General features: G+C 33.8%; 1 protein-coding gene across 1 annotated transcript; it reads right to left on the reverse strand.

Moving 5' to 3' along the window:
• Positions 1-1,667: 1,667 nt before the first annotated feature.
• On the reverse strand, positions 1,668-19,870 carry LOC116537257 (UDP-glucuronosyltransferase 2B7-like). The gene is made up of 6 exons (XM_032259313.1): positions 19,111-19,870; positions 17,649-17,797; positions 15,091-15,222; positions 10,864-10,951; positions 9,433-9,652; positions 1,668-2,186 (listed from the first exon to the last, which is right to left on the reverse strand). The coding sequence occupies exons 1-6, from the start codon at positions 19,829-19,831 to the stop codon at positions 1,907-1,909; spliced, it is 1,590 nt and encodes a 529-aa protein (XP_032115204.1). The 5' UTR covers positions 19,832-19,870; the 3' UTR covers positions 1,668-1,906.
• Positions 19,871-23,591: the final 3,721 nt, after the last annotated feature.

Genomic DNA, 23,591 nt, shown 5'->3' on the forward strand with positions numbered 1-23,591 from the left:
AAAAACCTTATGACCAAAAATTCAAAAGCAAATGCAACTAAAATAAAGATAAATAGTTGCGATTTAATTAAACTTAAAAGCTCAGCTGACAAAAGGAATAATCAGCTGTGTAAACAGACAACTCACAGAATAGTGGAAAATATCCATAAACTATGCATCTGACAAAGAACAAATGTCAGAATCTACAAAGAACTCAAAAAAAAAAAAATCCACAAGAGAAAAACAAATTGCCCCATCAAAAAGTAGGTTACAGTCATGAATAGACGATTCTTAAAAAGAAATATGTAAATGGCCAACATATGAAAAAATGCTCAACTTCACTAATTATCAGGAAACACAAATCAAAACCACAATGCAACACCACTGTACTCCTGCAAGAATGACCATAAGTTAAAAATCCCAAATAATACAATGTTGGTATGGATGTGGTATAAAGGGAACAGTTTTATGCTGCTGTGAGAATGTAAACTAGTAAAACTACTATGGAAAACTGTATGAATATTACCATAAGAACTGAAAGTAGAAGTACCCTTTGATCCAGAAGTCCCACTACTATGTATCTTCCAAGAGGAAAATGTCTTTATATGAAAAAAACCCATGCACATACATATTTACAACAGCACAGTTCACAATTTAAATAATATGGAAGCAGCCTAAATGACCATCAACCAATCAACAGGTGGTTAAGAAAATGTATATATATATACATATATGCATATTCATATATATACACATATATGCATACTAGATATATACACCATGTAATACTACTAAGCCATAAAAAGAAACAAAATAATGGCATTAAGAGCAACTTGTATGGAATGGGAGAGCATTATTCTAAGTGAAGTAATTTAGGAATAAAAAACCGATTGTACATTCTGACTTATAAGTGGGAGCTAAGCTATGAGGATAAAAAGGCATGAGAATGATATAATGGACTCTCAGGATTTAGAGGGTAAGGTTGGAGGTGGGTGAGGGATACAAGACTACACATTGAGTGCAGTGTGCACTGATCATGTGATGCATGCATCAAAATCTCAAAAGTTACCACTAAAGAACTTATCCATCTAATCAAACACCACCTGTTCCCAAATAACTATTGAAACAATTAAAAATGTTAGAATAAAATCAACCAGGTGAATATTTTTAAACATCTAGAAAGAACAGAATTGGCTCATGAAACCAAAGATGTTGTAAAATAGTTGAATGTTACAGAAGGAAGTAGGTAAGAGTTGCTATATTTATAATTTCACATAATTTCCACTGAGAAATGACTTAAGCACTAAAATAGTAAACACTTTGCCATGAATTTTAAAAAAGTTTGTGACAATAAAGCTGCTTGCCAAGCAACACTACTCATCATAAAAACCAGGCAACACTACCCATCTCAAAATATCAAAAGGACAAGAGAGACTTTTCATACAATTTAACAATTTAATAGTTTCATTAGCAACAGTTAAAACAACAAAATCCTGTTCAAAATGAAGCCAAAATACTTTGAGTATGTGCAAAACAGTACTGATATTGTCAGTGGACTTCTTAATGTTCTTGTGTTTATGTACAGTGTGTGTAATATAGTTAAGCTGAAGAAAATTTTTTTCCTGTAACCTGTGAATTAGAACAACAAATTTCAATATAAGTGCAACAAACTTCAATATAAGCTTATATGGCTTTATATTATTTTTTTATTTTCCCTAGTGTTTTCTTCATTGCCACAAAATATTTCTAACCATTAACTGGATGGTAAACTTCTGAAAAACAAATTTTTACTTGACGAGGTAGGTTTTGAAAAGATTTTTTTTTTCTTGTCACAGGGAGGAAAAAATCCTGCATCACAATCTTTCTTGCTGGAATAATCTGAAGTAGTCCCATCAATCAGGTTTTCCAGCTCAAGCTCTAGCTATAACTAATCCTTTTTTCCCTTCTTTCCTGTTCTAGCAAACTTCCAGAAACAAAACAGACAACATTTTGTGATGATGAATATCACAGTTGCCACGCAGGCCAGGAGGAACCCAATCACATCCAAAGAGTGGTACTGGAACCAGGTGAGGCCGTGGGCTGCAACCCGAAGGTGTTTGGCTCCTTTGTGGCGCATGACAAACTCAATCCAGAAGACTGCTCGATCCAGGGGCTTCACTGGTTGATCACGTTGAATTTCTGATAATTTCATAATATTCTCTTTGTATCTGAGGGATAAAAATAAAGATAGCAACACTGAAAGTAAGTTAATTTGCCTGTGTATATCAAGTCCATGAAAGGTTTTAAAGTGTCAAATGATTCAAAGTAAATATTAAAGAATTAACATATAATATGTGTATTTTAATTAGAGTCATCATAGAAAGTTTGGCTTTTAAATTGGACTTTCCCATTGACAAACAAAAAAGTTTGGCTTTCTCATTGACAAATGTTTTTTTAAATTGTTTATTATACTTTAAGTTCTTGGGTACATGTGCAGATAGTGCAGGATTGTTACATAGTATACACAGGTATACATGTGCCTTGGTGGTTTGCAGCATCTATCGCCCCATCATCTACATTAGATATTTCTCCTAAAGCTATCCCTACCCAAACTTCCCAAACCCTCCTACCCTTCCCCTAACCCATCACCACCTGACAGGCCCCAGTATGTGATGTTCTTCTCCCTGTATTCATGTGATTTCATTGTTCAACTCCCACTTATGAATGTTACTTCTGAGGCCTCTGTTCTGTTCCAATGGTCTATATCTCTGTTTTGGTACCAGTACCATGACCATGCTGTTTTAATTACTGTAGTCTTATAGTATAGTTTGAAGTCAGGTAGCATGATGTTTCCACTTTTTTTTTTTTTTGTACTTTAGGTTCTGGGGTACATGTGCAGATCATGCAGGGTTGTTGCATAGGTACTTACATGCAAGGTGGTTTGCTGCCTCCTTCCCTCCCTCACCTATATTTGGCATTTCTCCCCAAGTTATACCTCCCCAACATACCCATCCCTTGCTGTACCTCCCCAAGCCCCCACAACAGACCCCAATGTGTGATGCTCCCCTTCCTATGTTCTCATTGTTCAACACCTGCCTATGAATGAGAACATGCAGTGTTTGATTTCCTGTTCTTGTGTCAGTTTGCTGAGAATGATGGTTTCCAGATTCATCCATGTCCCTACAAAGGACACAAACTCATCGTTTTTTATGGTGGCAGAGTATTCCATGGTGTTTATGTGCAACATTTTCTTTGTTCAGTCTATCATTGATGGGCATTTGAGTTGGTTCCAGGTCTTTGCTATTGTAAACAGTGCTGCAATGAAATCCAAAAGTGGGAAAAGGAAATGAACAGACACATAAAAAGAAGACATATATGAGGCCAACAAACATATGAAAAAATGCTCATCATCACTGGTCATTAAAGAAAGGCAAATCAAAACCACATTGAGATAGCATCTCACGCCAGTAAGAATGGCAATCATTAAAACATATGGAGACAACAGATGCTGGAGAGGATGTGGAGAAATAGGAACACTTTTACATTGTTGGCGGGAGTGTAAACTAGTTCAACCATTGTGGAAGACAGTGTGGTGATTCCTCAAGGATCTAGAGATAGAAATTCTATTTGACCCAGGAATCCCATTACTGGGTATATACCCAAAGGATTATAAATTCTGTAGTTATTTTAATCATGATGTTAAGGTGTCAATTTTAGACCTTTCCTTGCTTCTCTTGTGGGCATTTAGTGCTATAAATTTCCCTCTAGAAACTGCGTTAAATATGTCCCAGAACTTCTGGTAGATTGTGTCTTCGTTCTCATTGGTTTTGAAGAACATCTTTACTTCTGCCTTCATTTCATTATTTATCCAGTAGTCATTCCGCAGCAGGTTGTTCAGTTTCCACATAGGTGAGCAGTTTTGAGTGTGTTTCTTAATCCTGAGCTCTAATTTGATTGCATTGTGGTCTGAGAAACAGTTTGTTATAATTTCTGCTCTTTTGTATTTGCTGAGGAGTGTTTTACTTCCAATTATGTGGTCAATTTTAGAGTAAGTGTGATGTGGTGCTAAGAAGAATGTATATTCTGTGGATTTGGGGTGGAGAGTTCTGTAGATGTCTCTTGGGTCCACTTGGTCCAGATCTGAGTTCAAGTCCAGGATATCCTTGTTAATTTTCTGTCTCATTGATCTGTCTAATATTGACAGTGGGGTGTTAAAGTTTCCCACTATTATTGCATGGGAGTCTAAATCACTTTGTAGGTCATTAAGAACTTGTTTTATATATCTGGGTTCTCCTATATTGGGTGCATATATATTTAGAATAGTTAGCTCTTCTTGCTGCATTGATCCCTTTACCATTTACGTAATGCCCTTTTTTGTCTCTTTTGATCTTCGTTGGTTTAAAGTCTGTTTTATCAGAGATGAGGATTGCCACCCCTGCTCTTTTTGCTCTCAATTTACTTGGTAAATCTTCCTCCATCCCCTTCTTTTGAGCCTATGTGTGTTTTTGCACATGAGATGGGTTTCCTGAATACAGCACACTGATGGGTCTTGACATTTTATCCAATTTGCCAGTCTGTATCTTTTGATTGGGGCATTTAGCCCATTTCCATTTAAGATTAATATTGTTCTGTGTGAATTTGATCCTACCATTTTGATACCAGCTGGTTGTATTGCCCATTAGTTGACACAATTTCTTCATAGTGATGATGGTCTTTATAATTTGGTATGTTTTTGCAGTGGCTGGTACTGGTTGTTCCTTTCCATTTTTAGTGCTTCCTTCAGGAGCTCTTGTAAGGCAGGCTTGATGGTGAAGAAATCTCAACAGTTGCTTGTCTGTAAAGGATATTATTTCTCCTTTGCTTATAAAGCTTAGTTTGGCTGGATATGAAATTCTGGTTTGAAAATTCTTTTTTTAGCGATGTTGAATATTGACCCCCACTCTCTTCTGGTTTGTAGGGTTTCTGCTGAGAGATCCACTGTGAGTCTGATGGGCTTCCCTTTGTGGGTAACCCAACCTTTCTCTCTGGCTGCCCTTAGCATTTTTTCCTTCATTTCAACCCTGGTGAATCTGACGATTATGTGCCTGGGGGTTGCTCTTCTCAAGGAATGTTTTTGTGGTGTTCTCTGTATTTCCTGAAATTGAATGTTGGCCTTCCTTGCTATGTTCGGGATATTCCCGGATAATATCCTGAAAAGTGTTTTCCAACTTGGTTTCATTTTCCCCATCACTTTCAGGTACACCAATCAAACATAGATTTGGTCTTTTCACATAATCCCATATTTTTTGGAGCCTTTGTTCATTTCTTTATACTCTTTTTTCTCTAATCTTGCCTCATCACTTTATTTCATTGAGTTGATCTTCAATCTCTGATACTCTTTTTCTGACTTGATCAATTCAGCTATTCAAATGCTAACTGGAATAACCAGCATAGAGAAGAACATAAATGACTTGAAGGAGCTGACAGATATTTTTAAATTAGAAATGGAAGGTCAAGTGAGAAAATTAATTTCTTTCAAGCAAAGAAAATAGAAGCCTTTTTAAATTTTTTACTTTTTAAATTTTAACTTTTAGTGGATATGTAGTAAGTGTATATATTTATGGGGTACATGAGATGCTTTGATACAATGTGAAATAATCACATCATGGCAAATAAGATTTTTTTAAAGCATTTATCATTTGTGTTATGAACAATCCAATTACACTCTTAGTTCTCAAACAAGCATATGAGAATGTGCTCAATGTTATGAGCCATTTTAAGTGCTGTAAGAAAAATTGTGAAAATGCAAAGTGAGCGTTATCACCTCTAAGTTCTTAAAAAGGAATTGTGTCATGGTGAGTGACATGCCTCATAGATAGTCACTTTGCTTCTACTCTACTCTTTTGTCTCTTAGTGTTTCCCACCCAGTAACCTGAATGATCTTTTGAATTAAAGGTCAGATTGTGATATTTCCCTGATTAAGAGTTTTGCCTGGCTTCTCATTATTTTAATAATAAAATCCAAGTCGGTTATTTGGTCTATGGAACCCCACATTGTTAGACACTGCCAAGTTCTTTTCTTAACACTTTTCCCCTGCACACTCTCTTCTAGATTGGCCTTCTATTTTTCTTTAAGTTCCCAAAGCTGTTCTCATTTTAGCACCTTACACGTTTTGTCAGCTCTTTCCTGCTCTTGGAGCACTCTTTCTTGCTATAGCCAAAGGCACCATTCTCTCCCTTTTTGAAGCTTCCCTCTAAGTGTTACCTCTAAGAGAGGCTTTTGCTGGTCACACTATGATGGAACCTCTAGGATTTTCTCTGTGTTCTGCACTTATTTGGCTATTTGATTCCTAAAATTTAAAAATGCATTATGTAACACATAAAATAAATATGTAAATGTTAAATACAAAAGATAAATATACATACACTAAGTGAATAGCTAAAAGCTGTAAGATCATCTTGAGCATTATCTTGAAGATACCAATTTACCTACTGCTCAGATCATGGTATAGGATATCACATCCTGCCTAGAATAACTCTCTTTTTCTGAACCATTTAGTCACTACTTTTGACCTTCAATTAAGCATTATGCTGACTTCAAATAGCATACATTAGTTTTGCTTGTTTATTTGATTGAAGTATATAAAATGTACTCATTCATGTTTTTTAATGTCGCAGTTGTTGTGTAATTCCATTGCTGTAGAGTATTTTGTTGATTGATAAAGCATAGATGATGTCTTCATTTTATGATTAATTGACATTTGGGTTGCTAACATATTTTAGACACTATGGTTAATTCTGTCATAAGCATTCTTCTATGTAAGATTTGATTTATATATTTATACATAGCTGTTAGGTATATAATTGAGAGTAGAATTGCTGAGATAAAAGTGCATGCATAATTGATTTACTTCTTGACTTTAATTTTTTTTCAAGGGTATTATTTTAATTTCTAAAATTTAAAGATATTTTATTTATCATTTTTATAACCTTACTTACTTCCACTCTGGCTGGACCATATAATCTTTATAATACTGAATCTTTTTGTATTTATTAGGTCTTTATTTATGGCCCACCACATCACTTCAAATAACTATTAACTATTCAAATTACTCTAGGAAAATATGCCTTCAAGTTGATATATATAATATATATGTATATATATATACATATATGTGTATTGTGTATGTATATATGTGCATGTGTGTGTATTATTTTACATTTTAAGATTCCATTTGTTAATTGCATTCTTCAAATGTTTTATGTCCTTATTCATTATTTGCTCTTTTTTTAACTGTTTAGATTGAGTGAAAGTATTTTTATAATTACATTTAAATCTACCACTTATTTTATATTTATTTTCTATTTGTCCAAGCTGGTTTATGTTTCTTTTCATTTATTTCTCATTTTATTTAAAGGTATTATTTAATTATTTGCTATCCTTCTATTTTCGTTGTGATAAAGTATTTTTAAAATATTCCTTTAGATGATACCCTCCTTATAAAAAATATTATTGATAGTGGTTATAAATGCTGAATTAATGGTAGCTGGACTGTGTGAGGCATTTTGCACATTCTTATCTTGGGGAATGAAGAAAATAAATTATCAAAAATTTAACTTAAAATTAAATTTTTTGGGTTTCAAAGACCATCATCATAAAAGTAAAAATTAGTGCACTTGAAATGGGAGAAAATATTTAAAAATTATATATCTGATTTACTCATAATATAATAGTTATTAAAACTTAATAATAAGACAAATAGCAAAGTTTAAAAATGTTCCAAGGATTGGAATAGACATTTTTTCAAAGAAAATATGTGAACAACAACAAAAAAATTGTGGCACATATACACCACAGAATACTATGCAACCATAAAAAACAATGAGTTTGTGTCCTTTGTAGAGACATAGATGAACTTAGAAACCATCATTCGCAGCAAACTGACACAAGAGCAGAGAACCAAACACCACATGTTTTCACTCATAGGTGGGTAATGAGCAATGAGATTACTTGGGCAAAGGGAAGGGAACAAGACTCACAGGGCTAGCTGCAGGGGTGGAGGGGAAGGGATCAGGGGACAGCAGTGCAGGGGTAGGGAGGATGAGGAGGTATAACACTGGAAGAAATGCCTGATGTAGGTGACGGAGGGCGGGGATGGAGACAGCAAACAACCATGGCATGTATGTACCTATGCAACAATCCTGCAGGATGCAGGACGTGCACATGTACCCCAGAGCCCAAATATAATTTAAAAAAAATAAATAATGAATAAATGTAATTTTACAGTACAAAAAAAAAGAAAGAAAATATATGAATGATCAGTAAGCACATGTAGAAATTCTCAACATCTTTATCCTTAATGAAAATGCAATCCGAGACCAGGATGAGAGATCATTTTACACTCACTAAGAAGGCTGTGACAAAAAGACAAACATTTGGCAACGGTGTGGAGGAATTGAAACCAAGTTGTACTGCTGGTGATAGTGATGAATGTAAGTACTTTGGAAAACAGTTTAACCATTCTTCATAACCACACAGTTCCCACATGAGCCAGCAATTCCACTGATAGTATCAACCCAAAAGAAAGGAAAACATGTTTATGCAAAATATGTGTAGCAATGTTCATAATAGTCACAATTAGAAACAATCAAAAAGCCAATGAACTAATAAGTAAACAAATAAAATGCGACATATCCATACTATGAAACATTATACTGCTGTAAAGAGAACTGAAGTATTAAAGCACAGAACAACATGAATAAAACTAAAAACCATAAAAAACAACAAAAAATTAGGCTAGGTGAAATGTCATTTACACAGCATCCTAAACTGTATGACTCTATTTATATGAAATATCTAGAGAGAATAATCTATAGAGAAGAAAACCAATTGGTATTAGACTAGGGCTAAGCAGCCATATGAAGTTACTTCTGGGTTATTGCAGTTTCCTTTTTGTTGATAAAAATGTTCTAAAACCATTTAGCGGTGATGGCTTCATGATTCTTAAACATACTAGATCTATTTGGATTTTATACCATAAATATGTGGGTTTTATGCTATCAAAATTAAATCTCATTTTCAAGTCTGTTAGAATAATTATAATAACAAAAATTAATTTTTCTGCAAGTAAATAGTTATGTACTGAGACATTTTAGATATTTTGTTAAAATATTTTATATTATTTCAAGTTTATTCTTCCTTCCTAGTAAGAGTTCATTATGTCAATTTTTAAGAAATGTATTTTTTATGTTTTCTATATCAGTTTAAAAGTATTTTTGTTTAGAAAATTGTTACACTAGCTAGTTACCCATTAGATATATGGGGTTCAAATACAACTTTCAAATAACTGATAAAAAATAAAGACAGATTTCAGATTTGTTATGTCATTTAAATTCTTTCAAAATTAGTCTCATAAAAAGGATGAAACTCACACTCACCACTGACAAAAGAAGCTATCTATAAATACCACCTAGTGGAAAATATTGTTATACTCACAAAGGATCATTAATTACTGTCTTCAGTGCATTCAGCAAGTCTGTACTTGACATTGTGTTGAAGTCCACTCTAACGGCTGCACCCTTGGCCATCACGTGAGCAATGTTATCAGGTTGATCCGCAAACAACGGAAGGCCCACCATAGGGATCCCATGGTAGATCGCCTCATAGATGCCATTGGCTCCACCATGAGTTATGAAAGCTCTGGTTTTTGGATGACCTGGGATTGAATGAATTTTAGCAAAATTATTCATAGGAATAAAATAAGATGCACAATGAAAGGCTCTGAAAATGACGGTGTTTTCTAGATAACACATTGAACTAATTTGATATTGCTTTTCAGAGTTCAGAGGAAAAAACACGTACTTGTGCTGTATATGTGAGTGAAGACTATATAGTTTGTGTGATTTCAGACTGCAGAAATTAATACAAGATTTCCAGTTGGACTAATGAAAAAGTGCATTGTAGTTTTTAAAAAAATGTGCAGAAAAGAACAAAACAAGATTGGCATGAAATAAAGTGTTATTTTAAGTGTAGTCACAGAGTGTGATTTGTGGAGTGTACAAGGCAGCAGGCAGTGGGTTGGTGGTGGTGCTAGGATTGAGAAAAGATAGGTCACACTTCATCGTAAAACGTGTCATCACTTTACGATTAAGATTAGGAATTTAATCCTCCAGAAAATGCAGTCACTCGTGATAGAAGAGCTATTATTTTTAGTGATATTTGAAATAACCCTGCAGGAGAGGAAAATCAGGTGTAATGTAGAAATAAGAGACAAAGAGACTGCCCAGAAAGTACTAAAAAATACTGTGAGGGCCGGGCACGGTGGCTCAAGCCTGTAATCCTAGCACTTTGGGAGGCCGAGGGGGGCGGATCACTAGGTCAAGTAATCGAGACCATCCTGGCCAACATGGTGAAACCTCGTCTCTACTAAAAATACAAAAATTAGCTGGGCGTGGTGTTGTGCGCCTGTAGTCCCAGCTACTTGGGAGGCTGAGGCAGGGGAATTGCTTGAACCCGGGAGAGGGAAGCTGCAGTGAGCCATGATTGTGCCACTGCACTCCAGCCTGGCACCTGGCAACAGAGTGAGACTCTGTCTCAAAAAAAGAAAAAAAGAAAGAAAGAAAAGAAAAGAAAAATACTGTGAGATATAATAACACCTGAAATAAAGATTTCTTCTGATTCTGACCATAAAGAATGTGAGTCTATAAGATGCCAACAGTTATAGCTTATTATTTTCCCCCTAGGACTGGAAAATAAATATAAAGAAGTTACGTTTTGTTTTTCCATAACAAATATTTAATAAGCTTGTTTCATGATGAAATATTGACACTCTAATGTGCTGTTACTAATATATTCAGTATCAGTATTTGTTCACCAGAGTCCTGTATTATTCACCAGAGTCACCATTATTGTCTACCAGAGGCTTACCTAGAAGGTCATTCTGAGGTATCCACTTGTACAGTCGAGTATTGGGACCTAAGGCATCTGGCTTATTACCATCAAATCTCCACAGAACCTGTTACAGTAAAGAAAATATCTTATTCCATGAGTGAAACTCAAAAGTTATAGAACGTTGAAACAGTAAAATGAGTGGGAATGAGATCAAGGGATGTTAGTAAATAAGAAAGACTGACGTAAATAGAATACCCACATTTCATTTATTAACTTCTATAGTTAGGTGTATAAGGAAATCATGACTTTACGAAACAATACCATAGAAAAATTAGACTATCAATGAAAAGTTCAAGTATTTTAAAAACTGTTACACTTTTTAAAAGAAGGCCTATGTGCAGCCAACCATCATATGACAAAAAAGCTCAACATCACAGATCATTAGAGAAATGCAAATCAAAAAGGTAATGAGATAGCATCTCACACCAGTCAGAATGGCTATTATTAAAAACAAAAAATATGATGCTGGTGAGGTGGTATAGAAAAGGAATGCTTATAACTTGTTGGTTGAAGTGTAAGTTAGTTCAAATATTGTGGAAGACAGTGTGATGATTCTTCAAAAACCTAGAGGCAAAAATACCATGAAACCTGGAAATCCCATTCCTGGGTATGTGACCAAAGGACTATAAATTGTTATTTTATAAAACCTGTGAACACGTTTGTCAATTGCAGTATTATTCACAAGAGCAAGGACATGGAATGAACATAAATGCCCATCAATTATGGACTAAATAAATAAAATATGGTACATATACACTACAGAATATTATGCAGCCATAAAAAAGAACAAAATTCTCTATTTTCAGGTATATGAATAGAGCTAGAGGCCATCATCCTTAGCAAACTAACATCTGAATGGAAATCCAAACATGGCATGTTCTTACTTATAAATGGAAGCTAAAATATCAGAACATGTGGATATATAGATGGGAACAACACTGTATATTAGAGGTGTATTAGAGGGTGGAGGATGGGAGGACAGAGAGGATCCGGAAAATAATTTATGGATATTAGTCTTAATAACTGACTGATGAAACAATCAGTACAACAAACTCTCATGACACAAAATTGCTTATGTAAAAAACCTGCATATGTACCCCTAAACTTAAAAGTTAAAAATAAAAGTTAAATTAATTTCATTTTTTAAAAAATGAAAATAAAACAATGTTTAAACATTGTCATTATAATTCTAGTGTAAAAAAGCAGTAACAATTTAGTAATGACCAATATGTGTATTTTGTTTTATGTATTTTATATTAGTTTTCATCTTCCACATTCAATTTTGATGAATTCATTTCTTTTTGAGTAATATGGGAAGTAGTTCTCATATAGCTACTTGCCCGTAGGTTATTATATTACAGCCTGTTGTCCTTTGATCGACAAAATAGCAGGTCCATAAAATAAGCAACTTATAAGAAATAAATTAATGCCGCAAAGGTAGTACATGTGACTTCATTGGAATTAAAAATTATCAAGCACTACTTCCAAGAAAAATTTCAGGTGACAATTCTTGACGCAAATTCAGAGTATTATCAGTATCGCTAATTTGGGATTTTTTTTTTCTTTTTGACATGGGAATGAGGAAACTGTTGGTATTATGAATAAAATGCAGCTGTTGAATAAACTCAAAATTGTATTTTGTTGAATTTGTTCAATGATAATTAACACTTAGAGAACGTACTACAAAGCATGACGACAGTGATTAATATGTTCTTCTACAGCCAAGACCTTTTTATGTTTAAGTTGTTAATTTTGAAACTCCCAAGTAATCCTCATAAACTGAGCAAGAATTTATAGTGTTTAACTTATATTTGCTACATCAGTGCTAAAGTAACTCAGGTTTCAGGAAAAAGAAGAGGTCATTACAAGAAAACTTTATCAGATGGGAAATTAAAAACTAATTGACAAATACACAAAGGTCGCTGTTGTTCTCTGTAGAAGAATGTAAATATCTACTGTATTTTATGGAGGAGGCATCTGAACCTATTCCCCTGCATGGTTTCTTTCTGTTTGACGTCTTCCTATATTTCCTTCTGCTGCCTCCATTTGGAGGAGTTGTTAATCGGACAGTGCAGAGTCCTCGTGGAGCCACATTTTATACAGCACGGGGTCCACCTTCAGGGCAGGATCTATCTCCACTCCCTCTCTTTCATCTTCCTGCTTCAGACGTTGGCTGGGTACAGTCCAGCAGATCAGGCTGCTTTTCCTCTTTCCCTAAATTTATCTGGCTGTGTTGGTACTTGGACTAGTTGTCTGTTGGCCTAGGCTGTTCTTTCTCTGAATAGTTCCCTAAACATGACAATAGGCCTATTCCAAAATGTACAGTAAGTACAAGAGGCTAGATTACATGGCTAGCCTAAACTGCATGATGCATGTCAGATTTTTTGAAAACCCTGCTATTGTTATTGTGCTAGTGAAGTTACTCATTAAAATTTAACTTTTTCTAACATCTGTAGTGTGTACAAGTGCCCTCAGGAACCGTTAAACAAAAGGGTCAAATGACAGGGGCAGAATGTGGTGATACATCTTTCCTGACCTCAATATCATGATAATATCAAAACTTCACCTATATTTCTTACATAAATTTATTACTGATTATACTACTGATACAAAATTTATCAATGAAAAACACTCTCTGTTTTATTTTTGCATCTCCCATGTATGTATTTTTATTTTGAACTAATAGCTGAGATAGTGTTTTCCCAACAGGTTTTTTAGTCAGGAAGTTTCTTTTTTAATTTGTCATATCCATAAAGTTTATTTTAAAAATTGTTAAAAACTAACCACACAGAAATATTTGTTTATATACTTAAAAAGTTTGCTCCTTATGTTGGAGTAAAATGCATTAGCAACACCTTCCAGGCATCATCTTTATAAAAGTAAAACTTCTAGATTCTTAAATGTACTAAGGTAGAGTCTATAGTTTACACTTTTAATCACAGGATTGGGATTCATTCTCCTTACTACCTTACTCCCCACATGAGGCAGTTATTATTCCTAAATTAATGACATTTAATCATGTTGTACTACCACAGATCCTTAAACAGATTCCATCCTGCATAATTACTAACAGAGCCAGTCTGCTCTATTTGTTGTCACATATTTCATATAAGCATTTGATGTGAAGTGCAAATAGAAATACAATATCCGATAATTGTAAACATTCACCAAGAGCTTCCGGAGCACAATAAGTAATAGAGGTGGCCCAAGAGTCAGTCAAGTAGCCTTTACTTGTCGGATACTGCTGAGTTAGGAAAACTGTTTTGAAGGCAAATTATCATAAGTCTTACTTGTATTTCTACAAGGACGGAGTTCTGGATATATATTTTTAGTTGAAAGCACCTGAAAGTCATTCTAAAGACTACAATAAGCACCATTTTTAGTTACCTGAAATATGTTGAGTTAAATTCATCAGTATGCATGACTGTTAATATCAGAAATTAAAAATAACTGTGGGTCTCAAGTTCCCTTTTGTGGATATTTATGGAGTACTGAGTTCCCACAGATGTTAGCAGGAACCACTCACGCATACCAAGAGTATTACACCCCCAGGGCTACATGCAGCCCGTAAGTCTGAAGCAGAAGTATTACTTCTGTCGGTGGATGCTATATAAGCATATTTAAGGCTGTATTCTGGTATAAAGAGTTCAACCTACTCTTTAATATCTTTCTCTGTAGATCACATATACAATTCAAAATTTTATAGGAAAGGAGGTGAAAAGTCTCCAAACACTTTTTTCCCCCATTTATTTATTTTATTGCATTTTAGGTTTTGGGGTACATGTGAAGAACATGCAAAATTGTTGCATAGGAGCACACGTGGCAGTGTGATTTGCTGCCTTCCTCCCCATCACCTACATCTGGCATTTCTCCCCTTGCTATCTCTCCCCAGCTTCCCACCCCCCACCCTCCCTCCCCTATTTCCCCTCAACTGACCCCAGTGTGTAGTGCTCCCCTTTAAATATCATTCTCCACACAATTTACTGTCAGCATATTTACATAGGGGAGTGTTCATACTTAAAACTGTTTTTTAAAATGCAATCACCATTTTCTAAGTTATCACAGTTTCTCCAGGATTATCCTCATTCTCAGTTTCTAACTTTTGGCCAGCTTCACATTTGTCAGAAGTTTCTAAAACTGGTTATTTTAAAGTTTAACAGCTTTTATCAGTGATTTCCAAACCACTAAGGCCCTTTATCTTACCTTTTGTGGGATCTTGGCAAGGGCTGATGCAATTACGTTGGCCCTTTCTTCTGTCATTTTACTGACCATTGACCCCAGAGAAAACACCACAATCCCATTTTCTCCAGAGCTCTGGACAAACTCTTCCATTTCCTGTGAAAAAAAGAATTTGTTCAGTTGCAAAAGACTATCAACACAGCAGGCACTACTGAAAGAATTGGTATAAATTACTAAAGAGAGAAAATCAAATATTTTCAGGAAATTTTGGAGTAAGTATTTTTTAACTTAGTTTCTTTGCAATTTGTAAATATGAGATACGTGGCCTCTGTTGAGGATATTTCTGTAAATATGTCTATGTATATATGTATGTGTGTGCATATGTGTAAGGGAGAAAAGAAATGGAGCTATTACATTGTAGTCAGGGAGACAATGTTAAAAAATATTATACCCCATGAGTATAATGTAACTTGGATATGATGTAGTTACATGACTAAAATGTAGTAACTCCAGATTTACTGGTTTGTTTAAAGCAGTGTCTAGAGGGAAATTCTTAGCACTGAATGCCCACATGAGAAGAATGAAAGATCTAAAATTGACACCCTATCAACAAAATTGAAAGAGCTAGAGGAGCAAGATAAAAAAAATCTCAAAACCTAGCAGAAGACAGGAAATAACTAAGCTCAGAGCAGAACTTAAGGAGAAACACAAAAAAATCTTCAAAAAATCAATAAATCCAGGAGCTGTTTTTTTTTTAAAGATCAAAAAAATAGACAGACTGCTAGCCAGACTAATAAAAAAGAAGAGAGAAAATTGAATAGATGCAATAAAAAGTGATAAAGGGGATATCACCACTGATTCCACAGAAATACAAACTACCGTCAGAGATTACATTGTACATATGCCTTAAAAGTGTGATATTAATTCAAAATATATGAGGTTCTGGTATTCCTTCATAAAGAATATAATCTTATATGCTGATGGAGTTTTGTTTTTTTTTTTTTGTATTGAAACTAAAGGCACTATTCAGATACAAGTGGTTGAAATTATTTGGTCTTTATTATACATGCATTGTTCCTGTTCTCCGTTCTTCTCTGTCAGGAAGCTATGATGTTGAGATGAGTTCCCCCAGGAGGTTTTGCTGAGCTGCTTGTCATAAGGCAAAAATCATCTGCTCTAATAGAGTTTGTTTATGCTCTAATATGTAAACCTCTGGGATCTTAATGCAGAATGATTAAAATGCTTTAGGAAGATCCGATGAACACTGGGTTTGCCTGCAAATATTAACACTGGGTTTGCCTGCAAATATTAAAGGCACACATTTATATTGTTGAGGAAGTGTTTTAAGCTGGAGTACTGGTGAAGATCCTTATTACTTACAGTAAAATCTTACAATTTCAGCTAGCTCATCTTACTGCCAAAACTGATATGTCTACTTTTAATAAGGTCCACAAGATGTCTGTCATCTATGCTTTGCAAGAGAATATAATCTTGATGTGCTGAACAATCTGGTTCTATTAAATGAATATCTCAAGTGATTTACAGATGTTAAGTAATTAGTAGTATTATTAATAACAAAATAACCATAATTGCAAAATTAATATTTCTGAGTCCCCGACTATATGCCAGAGACATTTTAAGTATCTTGTCCATGTTAGTGTTTTTTCCACACAACACAAAATAAAGTTGGTACTGGTTCTGTAAATGTAGGCATGATTATTTCTGTCAACATTCTAGTCCACTTTTCCATTATCAGCTACTGGAATCCACACAAAATTTCTTGAACGGTCAGCTCTTAACAGTCTGGCTCTTCTGCAATTTAATCCATTGAATATCTTGGAAGAATTTCTTAAAAAAGAAAATCTTTTCATATATTTTTATTTCTTAACTCTTTTAGTAGTTTTTCAATGTGCTTAATAAATATTTCAACTCCTGATAGTTGTCCGGATCTAATTTGCCTCTCAGCATTATCTGATTCTTAGTCGCTTCCTGAAAGCTGAACTTGGAGACTTGAAACAGGTCTGACCGTGTCATTCTTTTACCTATTCCTGCATATTGTTCAGCTTTCATCTTACTAATCTGTAATTTCAGGATACTTTCTATTATCTCCACTAATGCTTTCTTGGCATTGGGTTTTTCCTTGAGATAATAGTTTTATATAATTTTTATTACTTGCTTATATTCTATATTTCAAAGTAGAATGTAAGGTATGTGGGACAGAAACTGTGTCTGTTTTTCTTCTTTGAAAATTCTGCACTTACCTGTGTCTTGTGATAATCCCTTTATAAATATTCTTTGAAGGAATGACCAATACCTTCTTAGGTGTGCATAATCAAGACTTTAATTTAACCAACCCTATTTTCGAAGTCTCCTTAGTATTCCTCTCTATTTGTAATATTTATGAAACTCCCATATTTGTGATACTATCAACATTTACATGAGTTTCTAATTGGTATCTGCTTTACCCCACCCACTTCCCATCTTTCTTTCAGTGTAAGTCAAACACTTTGAATGAAGACTATAGAATCATTTCTACTGAAAATTCAAAGACAGCAAAGTAAAACCAACAAAAGTTTGTTTACCTTAGGTAGAGGGTTGGCAGGTTTGCAGTGGAGTCCTCCAACATAGTCAATATTTGGTAAGAGTGGTTGAGGAAATTGAAAATTCCAGGACTTCCGAATAAGCCATATGTCAGCTTTCCCCATTGTCTCAAATAATGTAGTGGGTCTTCCTGATAGTAATAAACAAAAGAAAAGGTGGATTACACAAGATAATTACTTGAAGTCATTTTCTGAAAGGGTTAGAATAATGCAGGCAAAAATGTAAGCCAAGTGTCTGTGCTTTGAAAAATATATACATATAGGCATAATTTATATATACATATTTATATATAGGCATAATTTATTTTTTAAGTATTAAATATTTTACCCTTGTGTATTTATAAGAAAGACAAACTGGTAGGAGAATTGTGAAGTAAGCTACATCTCTAATGTCAGATCAGATTACTCACAATAATAAACAATTATTAAAATAAGCCATAGAGAATTAAACATCAACTTATTTTCTCTTTAAAGTTGCAATAGTAGCATGTAAACATTTAGACAACTCTTTGAACTACATAATCAATTAATTCTACTGTACCCATAAAAATAATTTTCTAATAAATAGTCTAGTTTATATAACTCATTAAGCTAATTCTTTTATCTTTGGTTCTTCAACTGAACTGTGGACTATTTTGAGAGTATGGCTGAACTCCTTGTACCAACCAACCCTTTGGATTCAAGCTAAGATCTTAATAATATTATTTTTAAGTAAATATATTTATAAATGATGGATAGAAATTTTTATAAAACTATTGAAATATAGATTTGTACTCAACCTTAATCTATCTCATATTTTTTAATAAAGAGACATAGTTTCAAATAAAACTATATATATATAACAACCTTCACACTTCAACGAAATGATTGAACTTTAAATGAATGATTTCCAATTCTTTAGTGAAGGAGTATAGAAACATTAGAAACTTCAATTTACCCTTATTGATTTTTGCATCTGAGATACAGACATTATTTTTCTCAACCGTGAAGGAATCTTCTGGTAACATGGTACATCTTTTAATTTCTAAATAAGAAAACTGAGGTTTACAAGGAAGAACAATTTCTGCAATTATATAGATAGTTGTAGAAAAATGTGTAACTATTCTTTCTAAACCTATGCATTCAGTAGGATGTTACTTGATGGATTTTATAGTTTCTACAATGTAAAACAATGTGTAGTAAAACAGATGTGTAATTACTTAAAGTCTTAGGTGCGCTAATATACAGGTTTATGATTTCCTGAATATGAATGATAGTCACAGGGTTTTAACTGATTCTATAATTTTTATAATATTTGTGAGATTGATGGATCATCTTGTATTTTCATTTCATAAATTCACTTACCAAAAACCCCAGTACTCTAACTTTATGACTTTACATAAGTTCTGCTTCAAAGACACAAATAAGTTAGATCTTAATGATAGCAACTGGAAAAATTACTTACCTAGAACTTCACTGTAAAACTGATCCCACTTCTTCATATCAAAGAGTTGGAACCAAAAGTCAAAATAAAGCATATAAATCATATTTTTTACCCTCTCCATGAAAGTCATTTGATCACTTAATTCAGATATAACAACAGGTACATAGGAAGGTGGGAGAAGAAATCTCCCACCATACTTTTCCAGAGTGTAGCCAAGAGAGGAGCTGAGACTATACACAAAGGGTATGTTAAATATCTCAGCCAGCAGTTCACCACAGGGAAAAATAGCATCTGCAAAAATGACATCAAATTTTGACTCTCGTAGTTTTTTCATAAATTTCTTATTTGAGACTAAATCTTTACAGACATTTCTACTTATTTCACTAAATAACCACATGATATCTTGTACTTGTGAAAAATATGACCAAAAACTATCTTTTGGAAAGTCTGACCATCTCTTAACCTGTTGCATAACGATATTCTCCAACTCAGTTTTAGTTAAAGATGTAGGAAAAACTTCAAGTTTAAGAGTGGATGGATTGTTGGGGTCAAAAATAATGGAAGATGACTTTGCCAGTACAGTGACCTCATGTCCTCTCTGAACAAGCTCATTCAGGATGGTCTTCATATTCATCCAATGGCTGTAGTCTGGAGCCCACACCAGCACATTTCCACAATATCCAGAGCCAAAGTAAAAGCTGAGTTGTGTTAGCAGAAGTACGGCAGTCCATTTCACAGACATCCTGGTGCAATGCAATGCTTGTTTTCCAATGGCTGTTTCTTTCTGTCATTTATCATGGTTGTATCCAAAGATAAATTAGTCAAGAAGTTAAACTGTAACCCTTGTAGTTCAAAGTACATACATCACCATTAAATCAACAGCCTGGGCATGTGGATGGCAAGGAGGCCCAGTATGTGATGTTCCCCTCCCTGTGTCCATGTGTTCTCGTTGTTCATTTCCCACTTATGAATGAGAACATGTAGTGTTTGGTTTTCTGTTCTTGTGTTAGCTTGCTGAGAACGATGGTTTCCAGCTTCATCCATGTCCCTGCAAAGGACATGAACTCATCCTTTTTTATTGCTGCATAGTATTCCATGAAATATATGTGCCACATTTTCTTTATCCAGTTTATCATTGATGGGCATTTGGGCTGGTTCCAGGTATTTGCTATTGTGAACAGCGCAGCAATAAACATATGTCTGTATGTGTCTTTACAGTAGAATGATTTATAATCCTTTGGGTATATACCCAGTAATGGGATTGCTGGGTCAAATGGTATCTCAGGTTTTAGATTCTTGAGAAATATTTCTTGACTGCATAAATTTCTTCTTTTGAGAAGTGTCTGTTCAAAAATCATCGACTTTTTGATGAGGCTGTTTGTTTTCTTATTGTAAATTTGTTTAAGCTCTTTGTAGATTCTGGATATTAGCTGTTTGGATAGATGTATGACATTATTTCTGAGGCATCTATACTGTTCCATTGGTCTATATATCTGTTTTGGTACCAATACCATGCTGTTTTTGTTACTGTAGGCTTGTAGTATAAAATACCTTGGAATACAACTTACAAGGGATGTGAAGGTCCTCTTCAAGGAGAACTACAAACCACTGCTCAAGGAAATAAGAGAGGATACAACCAGATGAGAAACCATTCCATGCTCATGGTTAGGAAGAATGAATATTGTAAAATGGCCATACTTCCGAAAGTAATTTATAGGTTCAATGCTATCCCCATCAAGCTACCACTAACTTTCTTATACGTAATTGAAAAAAAAAACTACTTTAAATTTCATATGGAACCAAAAAAGAGCCCACATAGCCAAGACAATTGTAAGCAAAAATAACAAAGCTGGAGGCATCACACTACCTGACTTCACACTATAGTACAAGGCTATGGTGCCTGGCTTCTTTTATGTAACGTAATATTTTAAACAATTTATTATATAACATATACTTGTTGATCCTTACAACCATCATGCAAAACGTTGAGAGCTTCAAGATGATACTGTCTTTATAAACTTTGTTAAAATAATCAAAGATAAAGGGAGAAAAAGGAAAAAGTTAATCAAGCTTGTAGTACATTCAGCATTAATCATTAGGTTAGCTTGCTCTCTGACTCACTTCCTCAGTGTTATTTGGCTATTGTCCTAGAATTATGCAGACCTGTTACAAGATTATAGTTCCTCTTAAATGTTCTGTAAGTAATAACTTAAACATTATGAAAATATCAGTTTTCCTTTTGAGGTATTCCTTCAGGTCCAGCATACTGATAAGTCTACTGACTCAGCTGCTCTGAAGGACCTCACTGATGCCAGCTGATCTGAAAGACTTCACTGATGCCAGCTGGAGAACAGTTGGCAGATTCAGTAAAACTAAATTCTAAAAGGAGTTCCTAATTTTTCAATAAATGAATTAAAAGTATTGTTTGAGATATACAATACATTGCTACTTTACATTTCTTTTTCAGCTTCTATCATAATATAGTGCTTTAAACATATTTTAATAGAAATTGCAAACATCTTGTTGAAATGTTCAAGGTGTCATTTGTTGTAGTGATTCTTTCCTAGAGTACTTTGTGATTACATATTTTTCCCTAGAAAAATAATCTTTGCTAGATGTAATCTTTTAAATAATATTTAGAAAGGTGTTCAAAAAAGTGGAATACCTACATGTTTATTGAAATATTAAAAGAGTAACAATTTTTGAGAGGTAAAAACATGATATATGTTGAAAGGACACATGTTGATAATAAGCATAATTTGAGATGGGAAGAGTTGTGGATATAAAAAAAAGCTGTACAGATGGGCATATATTTATTCCTCAAAATTCCTCGTGGAGATTAGATTTTTCCTGAGAAAGAGAAGTTTGTACTTCGCTATGTAAATAATTTTTTTAAATCTATTGAGTTATCTTCATTGCATATTGATAAATTGTAATTGTGTATACTTATGGAGTATACAGTGCTGTTATGATTTTATATGCTTATATTTGGTATATAAAGAAAAAGAATATCTTCGAGATAAAAGGCATTGGCCTAGATAAGAATTTGCAGCGTGAGTTGAAGAAAGCTAAATAGATCCAAATAATAAAAGCTATGTTCATAAAATTTGAGCATATGAATGTCTCAAGGCTACTGCCCCATATTGGTATGATTACATGATTATTATGCTAAATTCATATAATTATCTTATACTCACTTAAAGAGACTCAGGAGAGTTGGTCGTTAATTTTCAAGTTTTTTCCTTAGCTGGTTGCTATAACATTAATTTTATTAGACATAATGGGGTGATTTACATTACCAAAATTGACAAAGTGCTATAAAATATTTTTTCTTTTTTATTTCATTTACTGGAGAAATAGCTGCTAAACATTAATAGCACATCACCAGCTACTAAAATGCAGAAAACAGAGTCAATATGTAGAGTAAAAGTAGATTCTAAGATTTCTCAAATAGGATAACTCAAAGAAAGTAGCCTTTTATTAGTTTTCTGTTGCTACATGACAAACTACCCAATTTTTTGTAGATTAAAAAAAACAAAACAAAACGTGTTTAGCTCATGGTTTCATGGTTCTCAGAATTTTGATCTAATCTAGCAGAGCTGGTCTCAGAAGTCTTGTCCATGTTCATGTGCATATGAAACTCTAGGAACCTGGCTGATCCTAAAAGCCATTAGTTAGTGTGATTTACAGTTGCCTAACCCATGTCTTTGTAGATGCATGTCATGTGGGTGTGTGTCTCTCATCATCACAATTCATAAGTGTAGTACAAGTGCTAAGTAACAATATATACTAGGAAAGTCTCATGCACTAAAGTAAATAACATTAAATATAAAATATTTATAGAATAGATGTGTGATTGTGCACCATAGGTCTTACTGAAAACAATTTTTAACATCCTCAAACTACAACTTTCAGTTTAAGGCTCTACTGGACTATACAATTTAAAGAAATTTAGAAATTTATCTCCTAAAAAATATATTTTGCAAAAAGCATCTATACATGTTAAATAATATAAAGAGTGTTTTAATAGTTCCCAGATTTTTGGGATATTCCAGTTTACACCTTTTCTGCTTGAGTCACTTTAACGATGCCTCAAAAATTGGATAATTTTAACATTCCACATGAAACTTTATAATACATTATTTATGCATATATTTTACATATATATGATTTAATGTAAAAACTTTAAAAACAGTAAATATGCAGATAATTTCTGATATTAGAGATTACCAAAGTGTTAATTCCTGCCTTCTTTATACCTCATATATCAGTTTCATACACATTACTTATGCCCTTTTCCCATATATCTTTATATTTCTAAAATTTACATTTGTATTTTATTTTCAACATTATTCTCAAATAGTAACAATCTCACCAAATCTGTATTCTTCGTCTAACCATCTACTTCATTTCACTTGTCCATACTCAACTTTACCTGTTACTCCAGTTTTATGAAATTCATATAAAGTATGTAAAATCAAAACCACACTTCACATTTGTCA

Source organism: Sapajus apella, unplaced genomic scaffold (genome assembly GCF_009761245.1).
Source record: "Sapajus apella isolate SASKATOON/1434 unplaced genomic scaffold, GSC_monkey_1.0 scaffold108, whole genome shotgun sequence".
NCBI lineage: Eukaryota > Metazoa > Chordata > Mammalia > Primates > Cebidae > Sapajus > Sapajus apella.